Source organism: Equus caballus, chromosome 14, assembly GCF_041296265.1.
Source record: "Equus caballus isolate H_3958 breed thoroughbred chromosome 14, TB-T2T, whole genome shotgun sequence".
Classification (NCBI taxonomy): domain Eukaryota; kingdom Metazoa; phylum Chordata; class Mammalia; order Perissodactyla; family Equidae; genus Equus; species Equus caballus.
In genome coordinates this window covers 104,381,617-104,399,113 of record NC_091697.1, presented here as the reverse complement: position 1 = coordinate 104,399,113, position 17,497 = coordinate 104,381,617, and the positions used below count along the sequence as shown (strand labels likewise).

The following is a 17,497-nucleotide window of genomic DNA, read 5'->3' as shown; positions in this document are numbered from 1 at the left end:
GAATCTAGTCTGTGCCTGGAGTTCTGGGATAGTGTTGGTGATGTAATCTGCTACTGTTGGCTGACCACTCTTTCTAAATTGGGGTCATAATTTACATCTGAAAAGATGCAAGGATCTTGAGTGTACAGTTCAATGGATTTTGACTATTGTATACACCCATGTAACCACCACCCAAATCAGATAATAGAATATTTCCATCTCCCCAGAAAGTTCCCTCATACCTATCACGGGTCAGTCTCTCCATTCCCCACCCCAGAGGCAATCACTGTTCTCATTTCTATCACCAAAGATTAGTTCTGCCCATTCTTTTTTTTTTTTTGCTGAGGAAGATTCGCCCTGAGCTAACACCTGTGCCAATCTTCCTCTGTTTTGTATGTAGGTTGATGATGGTGTATGTCTGTGCCTGGGTACCAAACCTGGGCTGCCAAAGCAGAGCACGCAGAACTCAACCACTATGCCACGGGGCCAGCCCGTAGTTCTGCCCAATCTTAAACTTTGTATAAGTAAAGTATTTATTTATGAATGCTGCAAAACCTTCTTTCTTCTTCCAGTCAGCATAATGTTTTAGAAATTTATCCATGTTGTTGCAAGTATCAGTAGTTCATTCCTTTTATTATAAAATAGTGTCCCATTATGTAGCTACACCATATATGTTCCTCCATTCTCCTATTGATCGACGTTTGGGTTGCTTCCAATCTGGGGTGGGTTTGTTTGGGGGAGAAGGGTTAATTTTTCACTTTTTTCTTTTTTCTTTTTCTCCCTAAAGCCCCCTGGTACATAGTTGTATATTATTAGTTGTGGGTTCTTCTAGTGTGGCATGTGGGACGCTGCCTCAGCGTGGCCTGATGAGCAGTGCCATGTCCGCGCCCTGGATCCGAATGAGCAAAACCCTGGGCCGCCAAAGCGGAGTGCCTGAACTTAACTACTCTGCCAAGGGGCCGGCCCCGATTTTTCACTTTTGGAAAGGCTGCTCTCTGATCATTCTTACACGCGTCTTTTGAGCAGCCTCGGCTCTGCTTATGTTTTCGTTCCTCTTGGATAAATGCCCAGGAGTAGCATTTGAGGGTCACAGGGTAGGTGTATGTTTAACTTTATAGGAAACTGCCAGTTCTCTAAACATGTACCATTTTACACTCCCACCAGAAATGCGTGAGAGTTCCGGTTGCCCCACATCCTGGGCAGCACTAGGTGGGTGTGGACTGGCACCTCGTTGTGGTTTTAATTTGCATTTCTCTGAAGACTAATGATGTAGAACAATGGTAACTCAATATTAAGGCTGATTTCTTAAATCTTCCCTTTTTTTAATCTACAAAATGGGGTTAGCAGGGTCCCAGTGGAGCATCAGCTGAGTGTATTTTCTGAGCACGTCTGAAAGGCTGTTCAGTGAGCCCCTAAGGATTCTTCCTGAGGAGGAGCCACCTGGGGGAGAAGGACACTGAGGAGGAGAGAGTCAGAGAAGAGAAGGGCTGTTGGAGGTCGTACTGCTCCTGTCCCCTCAGGTTTTAGCTCAACCTTTTTTAGGAAGAGCACCGGTGAGAGGGAACTGCAAGTGAGCTAAAGAAGATGTCTTGGAAAGAGAGATATGGATCCAGAGAAGTGACCCTTTCATGTGGGCCCTGAGGGTTCATAGGAATTTTCCAAGCGGATAATAGGGATGAGAAGAAAAGGGCCTGAGCTGAGGCATAAACGGTGTCATGGCGAGGGCCATGCACACGGAGAAAGCAATAGATGAAGGTTTCTTACGGTATGGATGTACCACAGCCGCATGGGGACCACCTCGGTGCTTGTTAAGATGCAGATTCCTGGGCCCCACCCCAACCCTCCTAAAGGGGCGTTTCTAGTAACAGGGGCTGGGAAGATGCCTTTTCAACAGGATCCCCTTGTCATTCCATTGCCCACAAAGTGCAGTGGAGAGCGTGACTGAGCTAGAACGGGGAGCATGTGGTTGGAGATGAGTGTGGGGCCCAGTTGCAAAGGGCCTTGTACTCCAGGCAGCTGTTTCAGTGGGGAGGCCGAGGGGGGCAGCTGGAGGGCAGGTTCTGGAGAGGTGGGAGGGGAGGGGATGCTGTGGCTGCAGTGAAGCATTTCGTTGTTGGTGTGGTTTCACTGAGCCGTCCTCCAGGAGACCAGATAGGTCACTCGCAGGGGGTCGGAGAAGAGATCTGAAGGAGAGAAGACGAGGTGAGTTGTCACGGACGGAGGGTATGAGTGCCCAGAGAAGTTGGTGAACTTTGGTGATCGTGGGGTCCGTGCACGAAGATAGATGGGAAAGGAGAGGTGGCCTCCGGGAGGCAGGAGCTGGGAGGGACGGAAGAGAATGCGCACCTCCCAGACTTCTAGGTGCAGGTCTCGGGGAGCCCAGAGTGGGCCCTCCTGCTGATTCCCACAGCTCTATTGGACACGGGTTGAAGGCAGGTGCTTTTACGGAGGGTGCCAAGTCCCCATTCCTGAGGATTGGCAGGGAATTTTAAGAGCACACCTCCCTGTCCTTATGAAACAAGAACACAAATGCTTTAGGAGATAGATGCTTATTCCCCTTTTTTGTGGTAATAACTGTTTATAAGCTGCGAGGGTTAGCAGAAAGCGTTTGGTGGGGAATGCTACACTCTCCCAAAAGCACAGGGGGAAAATGTTCCTGTTCTTCTTATTGTGTGCCACCTTTCTTGTTCTTTAGGATGCATTTAAAAGCAAAAAGGAGAAAAATGGCAACCCCATATAGATCAATTTTATAGCAAAAAAAAATCAAAAGAGCTTATAACTTAATAAGAAAAACTAACACAGAAACAAAATGCATTCATGCAGGAATGAAATCTCAAGTCTTCTGAAAGTGTTTCCAAACCTCTGTTTGAACACAAGCTTCCACGTTCCCTCACTAGCTCTGTTAACTCTGAGTACTGGTGACATAGACGTGCACGGTGACTAGTGTACAGCAGGATCTCTCCTCCTGGCACTGTTGACATTTAGGGCTGGCTAATTCTCTGGGGGCGGAGGAGCTGTGCTGTGCATCCTAAGATCTTTAGCAGCATCTCTGGCCTCTGCCCACTAGATGTCAGCAGTCACCCTCCTCCCCCAAGCTCATGACACTCAACAATGTCTCCAGACATGGCCACATGTCTTCTGGGGGTAGTTATCACATCTAGCAAATAAAAATACAGGGTGCCTCGTTAAATATGAATTTCAGATAAACGACAAATAATCGTTTAGTGTAAGTATGTCCCAAATACTGCCTGGGACATATTAACACTAAAATTTTTTAAGGTCAGATTTAGCTGGTGGCCTGTATTTTAGCTGGCCACCCCACCAGGGGGTGGGAAGTGGGCAACAGGATTGTTGGTGCATTAAACGAGCCGATGCGTGTGAGGTGCCTGGCGCATGATGGGCGTGCTATAAATACTCCAGCAATCTGCCACAGGCCTTGAATCCACGCCACCTGTGTCCCTGCTGGAGGCTGCACTTGGTACTCAGAGCTTCACATCCTTTACGAAAACTGTGAGCAGAGCGGGAGGAGAACAGGAGCCCAGTGTGAATCTGTGAGAGCTGGGAACCAGCGCGCCAGTCAAAGCTGGTTCTGTAGCCGCCTCTGCTGGAACACCCGTCTGCTTGTGCTCTTGTGCATTGTTACTCTGGGCTCCCTGAGTTATTAAATCATTTCTCCCAAGTGGCAGGGAGAGAAGGTGATAGTGAATGAAAACCTCTGCATCTGTCCCAGACTCGGTCACCCTGGGTTTGATTTTTCTGGCGCCATGGCCGCTCCCCGGGATGCTCCAGGACCAATCGCTTCCTCAGTCGGTAGCAGCTAGGAACTTCTTTCTAGGCCAAGATTAATGACCCAAGCCGTCAGCCTTTCCGAGAGCAAAGGGGAAATTTAACTCTGGGTAAACGCCTGACATTTTGCAACAAAGGGGAAGGGGTGGGTGGTAGCATTTGTGTGTCTCCCGCAGGGTCACAAATCTGGGATGGGCAAAAGTGAATTGGGTCTCCGCCAACAGCTGGACTGGCTTGAGCTCCTACGTTTCATCTTCAGACAATCCGAATGAAACGTGCTCTACAAACGTAGTATGAGAGTGCCCCTTTGAGTTACACGTCAGCTTATTAACTCTCGAGAGTTTCATTTTTCCAAAAGGAAGTTCACTTTGTGTAGGGGAAGCATGGGGCTTGTCCGTGAGAAGATACATTCATTGCTCTGGGGGAGCCCTTTCCTGTCTAGCTGTCGGCGAGATGTAACATCAGAAGCTGGGAAAATGGGGACATGTTGGTCAAAGGGTACAAACTCTCAGTTATAAGGTGAATAAGTTCTGAGGATCTAATGTGGCTATAGTTCTGTATGTGTCGTGGTGACTATCGTTAATAATTCTGTATTGTATGCTTAAAATTGACTGAGAATAGATCTTGGGTGTTCTCTCCACACCAAAAATAAGTGAGATGATGTATGTGTGGAGTAACTTGATTGCGGTGATCTTTCAGAAGGTGTACATGTATCAGATGATCACATTGTACACCTTAGATATATACAATTTTTATTTGTCAATTATACCTTAGTAAAGCTGGAAAAAAAACCCAAAAGTGGACCACATGCTTGTTGTGAAACAAGTTCCAATATATTTCAAAAAACTACCAAGGATGTGCTCTTACCACAAGGAAATTAGGCTAGAAATTAGTTACCAAAAAAACAGAAAAGGCCGGCCCAGTGGCCCAGTGGTTAAGTTTGCGCACTCCGCTTCAGTGGCCTGGGGTTGGCCAATTCAGATCCTGGGTGCAGACGTACACACCACTCATCAGGCCACGCTGTGGCAGCATCCCACATATAAAGTAGAGGAAGATGGGCACGACTGTTAGCTCAGGGCCAGCCTTGATCTTGCTCAAGCAAAAAGAGGAAGACTGGTAACAGACGTTAGCTCAGGGCCAATGTTCCTCACACACACACAAAAAGACAAAAAAAAAAAAGAAAGAAAGACTAACTCCATAAATTTGGAAATTAGGAAATATAATAATGTCTCCAGAATATCCGTTTTGAATGTGTTAGGCAAACTGTCTGGTTTTACAAGCATCCAAGAGTGGGCTCTTTATTGATCAGTTACATAAGCGTTTGTTGAGTGACTGTTCTTCGCCATGTTTTGCACTAAAGATGAATAAGACGCGGCCCCTGCCCTCCAGGAGCCGACTTGGAGGTCGTTCTCTATAGTGTCCTTTCTCTGCGTCAGCACTGTGCTGAGGGCTGTGGGAATTCACAGGATACTGAGATAGCTCAGTCGGGGACAGAAATACCTTTCAATGTGTCCAGAAGAATCTACAGAGAATGTTCCTTTCTACTAGCTTAACAGAGGACTGAAGGTTAGGACTTCTCCAAATTGACGAGGGTGGGGAGTGGTCAAGATGTTACACAGCAGGTAGCAAACAGTGGAAGGAGGGACTTGTGAGGAATGAGGCTGGAGAGAGAGGCAGGAGCCAGGTCTCGGAGGGCCTTGTGGCCACACTAAAGATCCTGGACTCGATCCTGAAGGGCCATGGAGAACGACTGAAAGGTTTTAAGCTAGTGAGTGACGTGATCCGGTTTTTATTATGGAAAGATCTCTCAAAGGTACGTGAGGGAAGGACCAGACTAGGCGGATTGGAAGCTGGAAGCTCTACTAAAGAGAAGTGATATTAGGATTATTCAACAACAGGGCATTGCCAGTCAGAAGAGGATGGCCGGAGTGCTGGAGCCCTGTCCCTGAGGCCCCTGCTGGGCCAGGCACTGGACGGCGGAGGGATCCAGGGCTGGGGGCTCAGGACACTGACTGTGACATGCGTACTTCAGGACTCCATCCAGACCCATGCCTGCTGCAGATCAGCCATATAGGACGAGCCAGGGAGGGTGACAAGGGCCAAGACTAAAGCAGAGATGGAGAAAAAGGAGCAGGTTTGGGAGAAGTACAGAAAATAGAATTGCATTCCTCAGTGATGGACCGGACGTAGGGGAGGAAGAGAGTAGAGGCTGACTTCCACTTTTCTGGAAGGCTGTGAGGAAGGTGGAGTGTCTCCCCTGGGCTGGGGCCTTTTGGAAGCATCTGGTGACAGTAAACGTCAGGAACTTGAGATGACCTGAAGGCTTTTCTCTGGGTTGGGTTGCACTGGATACGAGTGAGCAATATCTGGCTACGGGCTGGTAGAGCCGACCTCTCCAAAGTCGTATTTCCATCCCTGTACTAGGAAGGAGGGGGTGGTGTCCCCTCCCTTGAGGCACAAGGCCCAGAAACCAGCACTTCCAGGTCATTGTGCTGGCGTGTATTTCCCAGCCCATTAGAAGGAATTTCTTTGACATAAATGACAAAACTCTAAGGGTCATTTGGGGCCTGAATCATGAGCTAAGCAGCTGTTTCACTTGTCAAGTGTTAAGTGATTTGTTCTGGATCAGAGGCTACAAGGCAAGAAAAACAGCAGGTAGAGAGGTCAGTAGTTAGTGGAGTAGTTAGAGTAGTTAGTGGAGTAGTTAGAGTAGTTAGTGGAGCCCTGTGGGCGCGACCTTTGGCATCAGCAACAAGAGCGCTCGGGCTGACCTCTGTTGTCATAACACTGGGATATTACAGCCCCCTCTTTCTCCCCACCCCAGGAAAAGGTCTTTCACCTAAGAATGGATTCCGTTAGCACTTGTGTGCTGTATCATTAAAAATCTTCTGGGAATGCACCCAGAGCTTTTGTTGATCTTGAGCAAGAACTTGTTGAGGCCAGGTACAAAGAACAAAAAGAAATCTGGATCTGGAATAGAATAGAGACCATGAGGTTGTTTGGAGCCCTGTTAAGAAAAAAGGTATTTTAAGGACAGCTACTCTGAAAGCCAATGAACTGTGTTGCTAATATAAAGAATAAGTATTATTTTGCTCACTTGTGTCAAACCTGCCTGCAGTTTGCAAGTTTGTTTTGTTTAATTTTGAAAGTATTCCATTTCTTACCATGGATCTATACTCAAGAGAGAGTTTCTTGTGGCCTCCTCTGGTCCAGACACAAGATCTTAGAATCAGAGAGAACCTTAGCCCTGGAATGGGTTTTAGAGTCTGTTCGTCCAACTTTCTACCTAATATAAGAATTCCCAATATTTAGTTTTGTTTGCTTTTCAGTTTCCTGAGACTATACCTTTTCACAAAATGAACCTAATTGGTTTTTTGTTATTCATCCATGGACATCAGCTTATGTGAGAGTTTATATATTAATATGATTCTGCCAACCTTTATACAGTTCATTTTAAATAAATATTTATGTGAGTAAAAGAGAAAGAAAGTTAATGTGTACCTATATAAATATGCTATAAGATAATAAATATGAATATATACATTGTGTATTTATAGAGTAATGAGCTGCCTTTACATGCATTTATGACATAAGCTTCATTTGTGTGTGGTTGAAATGTGACTATCCTATAGGCTATTGTAGTGTGTATTTGTATAAAAATATTTGATAAAATTTTAATTGACCTACATTATCATAATATTAATACTATATTGTTGTCTGTTTACAAAAGAAAATCCCAAAGGACCTTTGTTTGAAACAGACACACATGCATGCACATTTTATGCTGCCAGCTTTTTTCAGACCCTCAGACTTGTGATCTCTCTCCGTGGAGCTTCAGAAGTTCCATGCTTGAATGAGTCTTACATGCTTGCACCAGGAACTCTTTCTGGAAAGCTTCTCTCATTCACTCTTTTTATATTTGACGTACTCATAAAAGATATTCCAGAAAAAAATGACCCTGAAAAATGAGCCCATGAATTTCTGAGTTTGAAAATCTACCAGGAAATTTCCTTCTTTGAAAGCATATTTGGAGTCAGAAGTCAGACTCAGGAATCAGAGGCCAAATGTGACTTCCTTTTGCTGTTGGCCGCTCACTCTGTGCATTCCAAATGGTGGGACCAGAGCTTGGAAACAGAAGTAGAGAAACAGCAGGAAAGGTCAGCTTGTTGCTTGGACCTGCTCTTAGAGAGAGAGGCCTGACTACTGCAGGTACTTGGAATGTAACCCTGGGACCCTCTCCCAGGGATGTATCGTTGCAATTGAGTTGGCTCTCGCTTCTTGAAGGCATGATGATGTGCTGCAGGCAGAGCCCTGCCAATTGTTTTATGGTGACTGTTCTGTGTATCACTATTGGCAATAGGCTTACACAGTTGTGGCTCAGGATGCAACTGGCCTCTGCCCCGAGAATCCGAAATCAGAGTATGACTGGAGTTACGAATTTAAAGATTACAGCTCTGTGAATATTGTTTTCCTTCCCACCCAGAGACCCGAGGTAGCCTCTGGCACTTGCTCGTTGCTGTCCATAAATGAGCACTGTAGCATCGATGTTTAGATTCGTCCCAATCAGAATTAACGTTAGTTTAGTTCTGAAATTTGTACGGATGCTGCGTAGCGTCTCATGATCACTTCAATTTCCGTATCCTCTCTCTTTTTCCATCAGATCTTTGACTTCAGAAAAATGATAGGCTTGCAACTCTTTGAAAAGTTTTTTTTTACCCCTTTTGAGTAAAAAATAATACAAGGCGATACAAAACTCAGAAATTAAAGAAAATATGCAAAAAGTGGAAGTCCTCTGTTACTGCTCAGCCTCTACCTGAGTAACCATTTAAAATAATTTAGTGTGTTTCCTCCCTTTTGTTTTCTAGATATAATGATATGTTTTATGTGCATATAAAAAAGGGAATCACTACTATTTACACTGTTTTGAAAAGAGGTTTTTTCACTGCAATGTAACTTGTGCAGTTTCCACATCGGTTTAGAAACATCTCCCTCATTCTTTGCCAGTAGTTAAATGGTATTCCTATTGCATGGCTGCACCATAGTTTATTTGACTAGTCCCCTCATCCTTGCTTTCTTTTTTTCTCTTTTTCACAAATGAGATGGAGGTGAAACTCTCTGCTGTTGCCAGCAGCAGGGCCTGTGCAGCTGCCCCTGGTTCAGTCTCACGGAGTCGCAGATGGTACGAGATGCATGACAACCTGAGTTTCTAGCCAAGGATTAATGTCTCCTGCTCACGAGATAGCGTTTATATTTCAAACCAGTGACTTGTTGACAGGATACAATTTTATTTCTGTAGGAATAAAATCAGAAATTCATCTGATCATTGTTCCCTTCCTCAGCTTGTGGGCCACTTGAAAAAATGGATTTTGAACCACTTTTCCAAAGAGAATTTTAGTTGGCTATGTGCCTTGTGAGTGAAGACCACTGACAAATAAAAATAGGTGGTTTACTTCTCAGCTATTGAAAACTGATCTCACCTATCATATTGATTTCTTAATATTAATATTTTAGAGCATTGGATCATAATATCACAAAGCTGCCAACCAAATTTTGATCAGTAAGGGAGGTGCTAGTCCACCAGCACACCCGGGACAGCGCCAAGAAGAGACCATGAAGGCCAGCATTCTTCTGCCTGCCCCACATACTGCTGCCTTAGCACCTTGAAAGATTTCAGACCGTCAGGCACGTGGGCTGGCAGCTGGGTTCTGCAGCACAGAGCACGTCAGCGTGAGTCTGGTCAATGGCCTTGATCGTCATGCAAGCCGCAGCATGCCCTGATCAGTGCCACGCTGAGGGCCGCTGTGCAGGAGCTGCTTTCTGTAATTCCCTAATTGAGGGCCTTCCCTGCATGGAATTTGCGTTACGTGTAGACAAATCCCTCAGTATGACATTTTAATGGATATTTTTAACAAAGTCCAAAAAACAATTAGAACCACCGCCTACACAACATCTTTTTTTTTTAAGACAAAAGGCGTGATGCCAACATAAAGGGCTCATTTAGGAGAATCCATTTTACTAAGTGCAGATGAGCATCCTGAAGCAACAACCGCTTCCCCGCTTGCATGTGGCTTGTTTCACATTCTCGTCCTTCACTCCATGTTGATGTCTCCACTTCCTGATGTTTGTGGCTTAAGGTTTTATGTCACTCTCAAGTTCAAATTTAAGCCATCTTGAAATGGAGCTGGGGAGGGGTCCCAGGAATTCTTGGCTGGGTGGTTATGGTGGTCAGTGTCTCCTTCCTTCATTCTTTTATTCGGTTAGAATCCAAATAATGGTATTTTAGTTTTACAGAGCTTCTGCAGGGTCATTTCTTAAGACCCTCCCTGTGTCTGCCCCTCATTCAGGCCACAGAATATCATCCATCAGGCTTTGACATCCCCCCCACCCCAGGGGGGCACATCCTAAAAGGGAGTTCGACGCTACTCCCCTGTGACTGGCGCACATAGGCACTCAGTAAAAGTATGATTGAATGGACGAAAAGTAAATCAAGATGTCACTAGGCATTAGGGAAATGCAATGAAAACCTATTAGAATGGCCAAAAGTTTGAAAGGAGAACTGACCAAAGAGTGGGGTAAGGACATGAAGCGGCTGGAACTGTCATATACCACTGGTGGGAATGTAAAATGGTACAGCCACTGTGGAAAATAGTTTGGCAGTTTCTTATAAAGCTGAACTTATACTTATCATTTGACTCAAATAACCCACTGCCTAGGTAGTTACCCAAGAGAAAAGGAAGGCTTTGAGACACACCAAAACCTGTCTGAAGTGTTGATGACAGCGTTATTTATAATCCCCTAAAACTGGGAAAGATCTAACTGTCCTTCAACTGGTGACTTGGTAAACCAACTGTGACATCTCTGCACGATGGAATGCTACTCAGCAATGAAAAGGAGCAGACTATTAATACGAGCAAGAATCTGCATGGATGCGTTATGCTCAGTGTAAGAAGCCAGATTCAAAAAGCTGTGTACGGTATGATTTCGTTTATTTGACATTCTGGAAAAGGCAAAACTGTAGGGGTTTTTTTGCCAGCTGGAGGCTCTGCGGTGCTGTGGCAATGGGGAGGAGTGGGCGGCTTTGAGACGTGTTTTAGAGATGGAACTTGCTGAGAGATGGGACATTGAGGGTAGTGAGGGGAAAAAGAGGAATCAAGGATGAGGTCTTGATTTTGGACATGAATATCTGGGTGGCTGGCAGTGTGTTGTTTGCTAAAATAGGGAAGATTGAGGGAGAAACAAGAGTTTTCTTTGGTAGCTAGGCAGGAAATCAAAAGTTCTGTTTTGCACACAGTACCTTTGAGAAGCCCCTCAGGCATCTCTGTGAAGATGTGAACAGGCAGGTAGAGAGAGGTTTCCTGGAGCTCTGGGAAGAAAAGGGCTATATTTCAGAAACAATGACACACACACACGCACACCAAGCAAGGGCCCAGAAGACAGACTTCACAGCTAATGAAGTAGAGAAGGCTGTGAACAGTATTGAATAGGCTAAACTTCAGCTGCTGCACAGAAGAATCTAGGCCTGAAGAAACGCCCTTCTAGGCTGGGGGGAGCGAGACTCTGGACCAGCTAGATTCTACGTGTAATCCAGTTTCCTCTGTAGGCTGAAAACTGCCAGACAGGAATCACATGGCCATCAGTCTCTCCCCGATGGATGTGATGTTCCAGAGAAGTAAGAGTGAAGGGCAACATTTGTAAGACCAGCTGTCAAGAGGGAGCCTGAAGTCCTTGGAGAGGCATCTGGGGAAGTCCGAGCAAAAGCCTGCGGTTTCATAGAGAAGAGCTGACATTCTCCGATTTAATTTCTATCAGTCAAGTTAGCACTAGAGCTATGACTATAAAGAGGAGGGTGTTGCTTTCCTATGGCTGCTGTAACAGGTCTCCGCAAACTGACTGGTTTAAACAATGCAAATTTATTATTTTCCATTCTGGAGGTCAGAAGTCTCTGTGGGTTGGCAGGGCCTCTGGAGGCTTGTTCTGGATGCTCGAAGGGAGAATACATGTCTTCGCCTTTTCCAGCTTCTATAAGCCGCCCACAGACCTTGGCTTGTGGACCCTTCCTCCATCTTCAAAGGCAGCACCGTAGCATCTTCGAATCTCTCTCCAGTCTGAGCTCTGCTTTGCTCAGCACATCTCCTTTTCTCGCTCTGACCCTCCTGACTCTCTCTCTTTCCTTTATAGACTCTCATCCTTATGCTGGGCCCAACCATATAAAATGGGATAATTGCTTTATCTCAAGATCCTTAACTTAATCACGCCTGCAAAGTCCCTTTGCCGTGTGAGGTCACACAGTCACAGGTTCTGGGCACTAGGATGAGGACGTCTTTGGGTGGGGAGGGAGCATTATCCTGTCGACCACAAGAAACTTCCTGCTCTGTCCACTAGTGTGACTTTCTCCTTGGTTAAATAACTCATCCTATTTTTGTTTGTAAAACTGCACCGTCTGAACTAATTTGTTTCAGCGGAGGCCCTGGAGCCCGTCTCCTCTCTCGTCTTTGCTCTTTCCCCCGGTGCTGTGCAGTAGCCTGAAATTTACAACATTGCAGTTGCTTAACTCAGCCGTCTTAAGCTTTTCTTTTCCATCCACTGTGTAAGATAATAGGTTATAGACCTTTTAAAACAGAAGTTCTATATATGAAGCTCTCAGATCCAATGTGAAATGAACAAGGTGTGTTTTCTCTGTTCCATCACAAAATTTCTCTGCGTTGTGGATATTTGAGACTTTTGATTTTCTGCTACTTAAAATATTGAGAGTAGACGGCCCCTCCTAAAGTTTATGATATAGCGACTTTAGCGATCCACATAATCCTTGTGTATCAAATTCCCAGAAAAATGTTTGTTAATCTAAGATTGATACAGCGTGTCATTGATGTTTACATCATTTGTCAGCAAGGTCTGTGTCCAAGAGTGAGTGTGCATAAACGTGAGGCCGCACGTGGCATAAGATGCTGCCTCGAATCCTGGTGGAGAAGATTCAGATATATAACTTGAGCTTGTTGCCTTGAGGAAGTTATGTCACCTCCAGAATCTCACTTGGCTCCTGTGTACATAAGGAATAATACTACTGCTCTCCTGGGGATGGGGTGTAGACTACCTGACTTTCGTTTACAAAAAGCCTGATGAATACCAAGCATTGCCAAAAATTAAAATTTTGCCCCCCATAGTTCATCTATGCCTCTGTAAATCTCCTCTCTGTTTTCAATTAGGTTTGATATGCCTCATTATTTCTCATTTAGAATCATGTTTGAATTTTGCTTTCAACCATTTTGTATTCATTTAAATATTGGCTTTCTTTTAGTTCTTGAAGAGATTTCTATTTGCATGCTCTTAGGCTTGTTTTTTATATTATGATAGAAATACTATTTAGAAATTTAAAATTTTCTCCGTCTATTGTATGACATGTGCATGTAGAGAGATACCACAACTGCCAATCCTTAATAATTGTACTGGTCAGGATGCTGGCAGGAAACCTGTGACATCCTCAGGAGAGGTCATTGAAAGTGGAGGGCTGCCCCAGTGGCGTAGTAGTTAAGTTCGTGTGCTCCACTTCAGTGGCCCAGGGTTCGCAGGGTCAGATCCAAGGTGTGGACATAGCACCACTCTTCAAGCCATGCTGCGGCAGTGTCCCACATAAAATAGAGGAAGATTGGCACAGATGTTAGCTCAGAGACAATCTTCGTCAATCAAAAAGAGGAATGTTTGCGACAGATGTTAGCTCAAGGCCAATCTTCCTCACACACAGACAAAAGAGTTATGTGGAAAAGTTAAGAGAAACCAAGAAGGAATAATAAAGCGCCTCAGAGCTAGGACCACGAAGGCATCCTGTGCCCACCTGTGCCTCAAAGGGCAAGAGCAGGGAGGGATTGCCAGGACCTGCCAGGAGCTGTGGCTGTAGGAGAAGCTTCCGGGAGATGGGCACACCCACCGTCAAACCTCCACCCAGCCAGAGGGAGGGAGGAGGACAACAAGGAGAACAAACGTCCCCAGCTCTGCTCCCACCCTCTGCTCTCCTGCCAGCACTTCCTCTATTCAGACCAACAGAAGCCAGTGGGTGAGGGAGCCCGTTGATGGGTCCACAGAGATCTGTTTCCTGGCACACGGCAGGGTGGAGAGACCTGGGGACTGATCCAGAGGCTCAAACAGAAGATCCTCAGCACAGTGGCCTTCTGGAAAAATATCCTCCCCAATTAATTTCTGTTGGCCTTTGGCATTTGGTTGTATAGAAACGTACATGCACCCTCATCCTTAGGCGCTGACCCCTTTGGTCCCAAGCACCTTTCTCAGCACTGCTCTCTCTGGTCTTGAAGGAGAGCCGGTCACTGTGGCTAAGCCCAGATCAGATCATTCTTCTGTGGGTAGTAAGATTTGACTAATAAACTCGCAGTGTAGACACCCAGGTGACTGTGGAGTCCTCGCTTTCACAGCCGCAGCCTGGGCGGCGCCCTCGCTCACTCTGCCCGTCCTCCTTTCCAGGATGGAGCTTCAGCATGGGGTCGGCCTACCAGTTCCACAGCTGGCGTGTGTTCGTGATCGTCTGCGCGCTCCCCTGCGTCTGCTCGGTGGTGGCCCTCACGTTCATGCCTGAGAGCCCGAGGTTCCTGTTGGAGGTAACGCTGGTTCTTACAAACACTTGAGGAAGCCACACACATTGGAAAGAGCTCCTTGCTAATTCTAGGAACGCGTGTCTACCCCCTTGGGAGGAGCATTTTTCTTTCGTCCTCTGGAGCTATGCAGGATTTGGTTTCACGGAGACGGGTTTCCAACAAGCAGCCTGTGGAAAAGCTGCCTGGTGGCCAGAGAGCACTACTGTTCCGCCTCTAGCAAGTAACTTTTTGCTCAATGAAGAGAACAGGGCTTATTGTCTTATATATGAAATTTTACTATCCAGGGGTGCTATTTCTCGTTATAGGCACATCTGTTGACCTGCTAATGTAGTCAAGATATTCAAGTGGTCAGTATGTTCCAGGGGGACCTACCTCAATGCATTTGCACAATTACACCCAAGCTGATCTGAAAATACAAGATAATTATGAGAAAATCAGGGCATGAGTATTTCACCTCCTAGCAGTTCACTTTCCTTCACTGTCTACTCATGTTTCTCAGATTGGAAAGCACGATGAAGCTTGGATGATTCTGAAGTTAATTCATGACACCAACATGAGAGCACGGGGCCAGTCTGAGAAGGTTTTCACGGTGAGTACCACTCTTCAGCACGTCCTCTATGCCAGGGGTGGGGAAACTTTTTCTGGGAAGGCCAGGTTGTAAATTCTTCTCTCTCTGCACCGCTGCACTCATCTTTCAGCGTCTCGTACTTGCCATTTTACATAAGCTGCCACTGCTGTTGTCTGTGCTGTTCCCTCTGCGTGCAAAGTTCTTCCATCCTCTAGTTACAAAGTTTATTCTCAATGGGAAAACCAGTCTGAATTTATGAAAATTGGATGCATGGAATTTTTTGGAAGGAACAATGGTTTTTAAATCTTTCAATATATACAGCATACAATTAGACAAAAAGCGTTTTGTCCAAAATAGGTTTAAGGGCATATGCAGTATGGGGACATAAGTAAGATCTTCAGTATCTTCTAAATAATATCAATTATAGTCCTTAAAATATGTGAAATAGTCCCTGATTGAACAGTCCCCTTGATATCTTATTTATCCATTTCATTTTTATTTAGGAAACAAATTTTTAGTAATGTAAAGATAGACTTGACTTTGGCATCTATCCAAATTATCACATTCTTAATTGGCAAAATTTTTATGCAGCATGATGGAGAAATGACGATCAGTAATAAACGTCCTCCATTGAGGACCTGGAAGCCTTTGAGTAGGCCCTTCTTTTGAGTGGATGCACAATAGAGAAGAATGTTTTTAAATTAAAGGATCACGAGGCTGGAGGAATCTTGAGACCTCACCTATATGCTCAGTGTCACTTGTCCTTCCCAGCCAGGTGAGGATAGGCCGTCTTCCAAGGACTGCTGAGAAGGCGTTTCTGTAGGGCCTCATTGTCCTGCTTGCCTGCTTTTTCTCCCAGAAGGTTCGAGTTATCAAGTCCACTCATGGTCATCCACATTAGTGTTATTATATAAAGGTTAGGCGGGAATAGGTGGGAATGCTCCAAAAGAATTGGATAATCTCAAAGTCCTTTATAGTGTGACTTTCAAGGTCATTGCATGACTCCACCAGGACAAATCTGTTCTCTCCCTTGATTCATCTCCAGTGCCGTGAATTCGCAGGCTTTCCTTCAAGGTCTCTTTTTTTAAGCTCTTCGTTCTGTGCCCCTACCTTAAATCTTGTTTTTCAGGGCTTTGTTTTCAGCTAACTTCTTTTTAACCTTACACACTCTCCTTTGCTGCTCTCAGCTACTTCCTGCACCTCTCTCTCCTGATGGGCAAGTCTCCTGAGCTCCAGACATGCATGTTGAAGGGCTTTGCTACCATCCTTCTATGTACTACGAGCCCTTCAAATTCTGAATTTCTAAATCTGAACTTATCGCCATAACAGTCTCCAACCCTCTTCCTTGTCCTAAATTCTGTCAGCAAGCACCACCAGCCCTACCTGAACCAGAGCCCTGAAAACATCCTATTTCTTTCTTTCCTTTATCTCCATTGTATCCAAGAAATCACTGTGTCTATTATTCTCCATCCTAAATATCACTCATCATTGTCCCTTACTTTCCACCCTCACTGCCACCGATTTGGTTCAGTCCTCATTACTCACTTCCCTCTGCCCTTGGACTATTCTTCATGGATCTCAAGCTCTCTATAGTTTCCCAAAACACTGTTTTTACTAACACCTCTGGTCATTGGCACATGGTATTCCTCCCGCTTGGAATGCCCTCCGAGTAGTTTACACACACTGCCAATGACATACTTCTCCATAAGCCCCAGCTCAAATTCCGCAGTCCGTGAAGCCTTCTCTGTCACTCCCAGGTCTGCTTGGGTGTTCCAAACGGCACGTCTCTCCCATCTTGACACAGACTTCCAGTGGGGAACTTTTCCTTTGTATGGTTCTTTCTTGGAGGTTGGGATGTTGTACATTTGCATCTCCAGGGTCCGGTGCCACGTCCGGCACCCCAAGGGGCCACTGCATGAAGGAACAAACGGACACTGGTGAGTGGAGAAGGGGAAGCCTCCCAGAAGGAAGATGTTGAGTGATAAGAACACCCTTGTGATTAAAAAAAATATCTGAAGTGTCACAAAATAATGCTGCGTGGATTATTTTGAGGTCACTCTATTTGGAATCCCATATTGAACTCAGACATTATTTTCATTAAATGCAGACATCTTTGTTAAGATAGCCAGGAAGAGGCTACTGCTCACCTGGTATGAGCTGAAAGATACCGAGGGTCCCCTAAACACCTCTGTCAAAAGCCAGCCTTGGTACCTAGATTCTTGCAATAGAACTACCGCTTTGCATATTGGCAGAATCTTCAGAAAAATCTGTTCAAAAGTGATCCCTGGCAGGGGTAACGTATGCACACTTCTGTGTCCTCTCTGAGATTTATCAAAAGCAGGTAAATGCTGACTAACAGGGTAAGATGGGACAGGTCCTCTTTTCAGGCTTCATTCTCTGTGTTGAAGACATGGCTTCTCCTGGCCCTTGGTTCTTTTCTTAGCCAAGGGAGGCTAGCTGAAGTCAGCATGCAGCTTTTCACGGGGAGCCTCCATCACTTATTCCCCTTTTGATTGCTGAAGAGTCAGTGTTGACCCTTTCAACCCAAGCTCATTCCCTGGGC

General features: G+C 45.3%; 1 protein-coding gene across 4 annotated transcripts in view; it reads left to right on the top strand.

The window, feature by feature from the left end:
* Positions 1-17,497, top strand: part of SV2C (synaptic vesicle glycoprotein 2C) — a 206,287-nt gene that overhangs the window by 150,099 nt on the left and 38,691 nt on the right. For all 4 annotated transcript variants that reach the window (XM_023618157.2, XM_070233384.1, XM_070233385.1 and 1 more), the window contains 2 exons: positions 14,236-14,369; positions 14,866-14,955. In XM_023618157.2, the coding sequence (XP_023473925.1) occupies positions 14,236-14,369; positions 14,866-14,955 (224 nt within the window). The remainder of the gene's footprint in view (positions 1-14,235; positions 14,370-14,865; positions 14,956-17,497) is intronic.